Source organism: Mytilus edulis, chromosome 6 (genome assembly GCF_963676685.1).
Source record: "Mytilus edulis chromosome 6, xbMytEdul2.2, whole genome shotgun sequence".
Classification (NCBI taxonomy): Eukaryota; Metazoa; Mollusca; class Bivalvia; order Mytilida; family Mytilidae; genus Mytilus; species Mytilus edulis.
The window spans coordinates 71,541,744-71,545,718 of record NC_092349.1 but is presented as its reverse complement, the minus strand read 5'-3'; the positions used below and the strand labels follow the sequence as shown (position 1 = coordinate 71,545,718).

Below are 3,975 nucleotides of genomic sequence, written 5' to 3'. Positions count from 1 at the left end.
TTTGCACATAAAGTTATAGGTGTTTGCATAAAATGTATCAGTTGTTTGCACTTAACGTTATAAGTGTTTGTACATAATGTATAAGGTGTTGGGACATAATGTAAAAGTCAATTGCACATAATGTAAAAGGCATTTGCACATAACGTAATGAATGCTAACAGAGAGTATCAATTGTTCGGCAAAACACATGTGAACTATACTATAATGTATTATGTGTTTCACTGGAGATACATATGTATAAACACAACATAAATGCGTAAGACTATAATATCATGAGGTTTTCATAGAATAAAAATGTATCAAAAGAAAATGTTTAGAACATTCGGCATAACAATCACATTTGTGACAGGACGCAGTAATTACCTGACTAACTTATAGGAAGAATAGACACAACATAGAGAAAATGTGAAAGAATGTAAAGGTGATTGATCATAAAGCATGGAGGTATTCAAAGAATATACAGTAGTTACAGCATAATGTAATGCATGTTGCACACAACAAAGTTTATCAATGACATATTATACGATTGTATGACCTAACAATGAATTCATTTGACATAACACAGAGGTGTAGTTTCAGAAAATAGAGGATCCTGCACATATTAACACAAAACACTTTAAATATTTACACTATAAGACAGTTCCGGCGTTCCATACATATAGACAAAGCACACAGCTAAAATGAAAGACAAGAATACGAGAACATTAAAACATTAATGACAGAATGTACATGTACAAGTTTCTTAATACCAATAAAAACAAAAAAATATGTATATGTGATTCTAATTAGTTGTTACTTATTTAGAAATATTACATGTGGATTGAACTCAGATTTGTTCTGTTAGGAAAGGAGGACGCTATTCCTTGTTTCAAGTCTTTAAATAACTACTTTGTTATAACGGAACAATTTACCAGTAATGTGTTCTTCGTTTATTCTATGAATGAGAGATTGTGTATATCAACCCGTCATCAGACAACAAATAACTTAAACTGTGTAACCTATTAACTTGTTTCTTTCCCTTGATTTAAGTTTATTTAGATATGAGTATTCCTTTTTCGCACTCGATTTGACTACTTTTAACAAGTGTATTACAATGTATTATCGATGCCATTTTATCACCATTATGACTAACAGAAAGTTAAAGAGACAAACAAAAAAGGAAATTTCCGTACGAATGCCCATCTGTAGCCAATGACAAAGACCCAGATGTGTAGTAAGGCGAATTCAATCAAGCATATAAAATGCGAGGGGATCGATGATTTCGATGACTCTGTTTTCTATAAAGGTTTTAAGTTGCTTCCTTGAAGATATCCAGTGTAAAATAATTTGACTGTCGCTCCATAGTACACACTTTTTAACGTTCTGTAAACGTGACATTATATGTGAAGTTAACCGTCCTCCAACTAATGCTGCTGTAAGTTGTGGTATATTCAACTTGAAGTGGTGCCACTCGATTTTTAGCCATGACAAAGTTAGATTCTTCCCCCTTTTACTAAGTACGCACGAGCGCCGTACGCTTCTGCACTTGGATCGGTGAATACATGTAAGGTAGGTTCATCGGTAGTGTCCTTATCTTCAAAGTTACGTCTCGAAAATTCAATCTCTGTGCATTTTTTCAAGTCTTAATCGATAGAATGCAACTGTGGTCTAATTTCATCAGGTATTTGTTCGTCCCACCCTAGTTTCTGTGTCCATAAATCCTGCAATAGTATCTTGCTACGCACTGTAACTAGGCTTAGAATTCCAAGAGGGTCGTAGATTTTTGACGATCTTCTAAGTATTTCTCGTTTCGTGATTTGATAATCTGGTAGCATAGACAATGGTTTGAATCCAAAACTAACACGGTCATCCTTGGTGTTCCATCGTAATCCTAAAACTGTAATACAGTTATTCCCATCGTTAACGTTTTGAGATGTAGCTAAATCGTTAAGTGCTGTACAATTCGATGCCCATGAGCGTAAGTTGAATCCTCCTTTGGTCATCAGTGCTCTTGACTCTTCATAAAACTTCAATAGTTCAGTTGTGTTGTCGAAGCCTGCAATTATGTTGTCTACGTATACTCCATATAGATGTGTTTCAGATGTATGACTAGACTGTTCACGTAAATGCTTTAATAAGGTCGCATTCAATATAAAAGGTGAACATGTTGCGCCGAATAGGATAGCTTTAGAGCGGTAAGTAATCAACTCTGATGTAGGGTCTGTTGAGTCCTTTAGCCAGAAAAATCTCTTCATATCTCTGTCTTTCTCGTCTAACGTAATTTGAAGAAACGCCTTCTCTATATCGGTGACAACATCATTTCTATTTTCTCTAAATTGCATCAAAAGTGTTGATATGTCATTTAAGATCGGGGGTTCTATGCGCAAACAATCATTCAGACTAGGCGTGTCGTTTGATTGACGACAGCTACAGTCATAAACAATACGGATGGGGGTCGTCGCTGAATCTTTCTTGACTGAATGGGGAGTGACATAATGCGCATGTTTTGTGCTTGTTGTTGTGTTGTCTATGCGTTCAATAAAACCTCTCTTTTCCTGGTCGTTTATAATCTCACCATATTTTCTAAGTAAAAACGGATCGTTGCTGAGTCTTCGTACTACATTTTCTGTTCTTCGTCTAGCTATGTCGATGTTTGACGGAAGTTGTTTATGGTCGTCTTTCAATGGAAGTTTTGCTGTGTATTTACAAGTATTGGCTTCGTACGATATATTTGTAGATATGAAGTTTTCCAAATATTCTGCGTTTGATTTCTCCATATTCTGAGGCGTTATTCCTAATGACTCGATTTTCCAGAAGTTTTCTAAATCATCTTCTTTATGTCCAATTCAAATGTTCATCATTGAAGTAGTTCCTTCTGTTGATCTCTGTGTCGAGCCGGATAGCAAATAACCTTTTCCTGACTTTACTGCGGTTGGACCGTTGCCTCGTATTATCTTATCTTCAATGAAATCCCAATAATGGTCAGCGCCTATCAATAAATTTACGGAGAACAGGTCATGTCCTGTAAGCGGGTATGCCAATTTTAATCCGCGCAAGTATGGTAAGTTAGTTGTCTCGGTAGTATGTATCCGTATTGGTGACGCTATTTCAGGAACAATGAGTATTTTTAGCTGTATGCGGCTTCCGTCTTCCGTTAGTACAAGTATGTCAGCGGTTTTCAAATAGCGTACTGATTCTTTACCTCCTCCATATTAAGAAATAGATATGGCTTCTGTTCCTTTTAGTTTAAGTTCTAGTTGCTCCGCTATACTATCTGTAATAAACTAGCGCTGAGTCCCTTCATCGAACAGTATGTTTGCGTCCATACTGACTTGCGCGTTCGAGTGTTCCCTAGCTATCGCGGTCTTGAAAAGTACTTGTGAATATGTGGTACAGTACATTGCTAATGCGGTTTTGGCTATATCTTGCTGTACTGATGAAGCGGGTATATTATCATTATTGTTGTAATTCGGAATACTGTTGCTAGAAAACGAAGACTGACTTGTATTTAAACAAAAACTGGTATGATGTTTTCGTCCACATTGTTTACAAGTTCCTTTAGACTTACAATCTGTAACTCTGTGGTTGCCAAGACAACTAAAACAAGCTTTCGTTGGTTTAAGGATGTCTAGACGGGCTTTTTGGTCAACAATTTTCATACATGTATTAGGGCTATGAGACTCACCGCAATAAATAAATGTTTTCCGCTACCTCACTTTTCTGTGGCTTTCTGTTATTGTTGTTATTTTTTGCGTCAGTTTTAGCAAGGTATACTGTGCTATGCAATGTTTCATCTGATTCTAGATTAACTCTTTGTCCGGTTTCTAATATACTTATCTCTTTAAATAAGTGTTGTCTGAGTTCATCAAGCGACCACTGTTTTAAACCATGTTCACGGGTAATATTCTCCTTAATTCTACTAGGTAATTTGTTGAGCATAATAGGTATAAGTAATGTACCATATGATTCCTGACTTTGACCGAGTGATTCTTATGA

The 3,975-nt window shown here is 36.1% G+C and overlaps 1 protein-coding gene across 1 annotated transcript; it reads right to left on the bottom strand.

Annotated features, from left to right (window-relative positions):
• Positions 1-1,622: 1,622 nt before the first annotated feature.
• LOC139526592 (uncharacterized) lies at positions 1,623-2,756 on the bottom strand. Its single transcript, XM_071321752.1, has one exon. It carries the CDS (start codon positions 2,754-2,756, stop codon positions 1,623-1,625), a length of 1,134 nt encoding a protein of 377 aa, XP_071177853.1.
• Positions 2,757-3,975: the final 1,219 nt, after the last annotated feature.

What these genes read in the sequence shown, in the direction of transcription:
- LOC139526592 (XM_071321752.1), bottom strand. Translation starts at nt 2,756, where the DNA reads ATGGAGAAATCAAACGCAGAATATTTGGAAAACTTCATATCTACAAAT.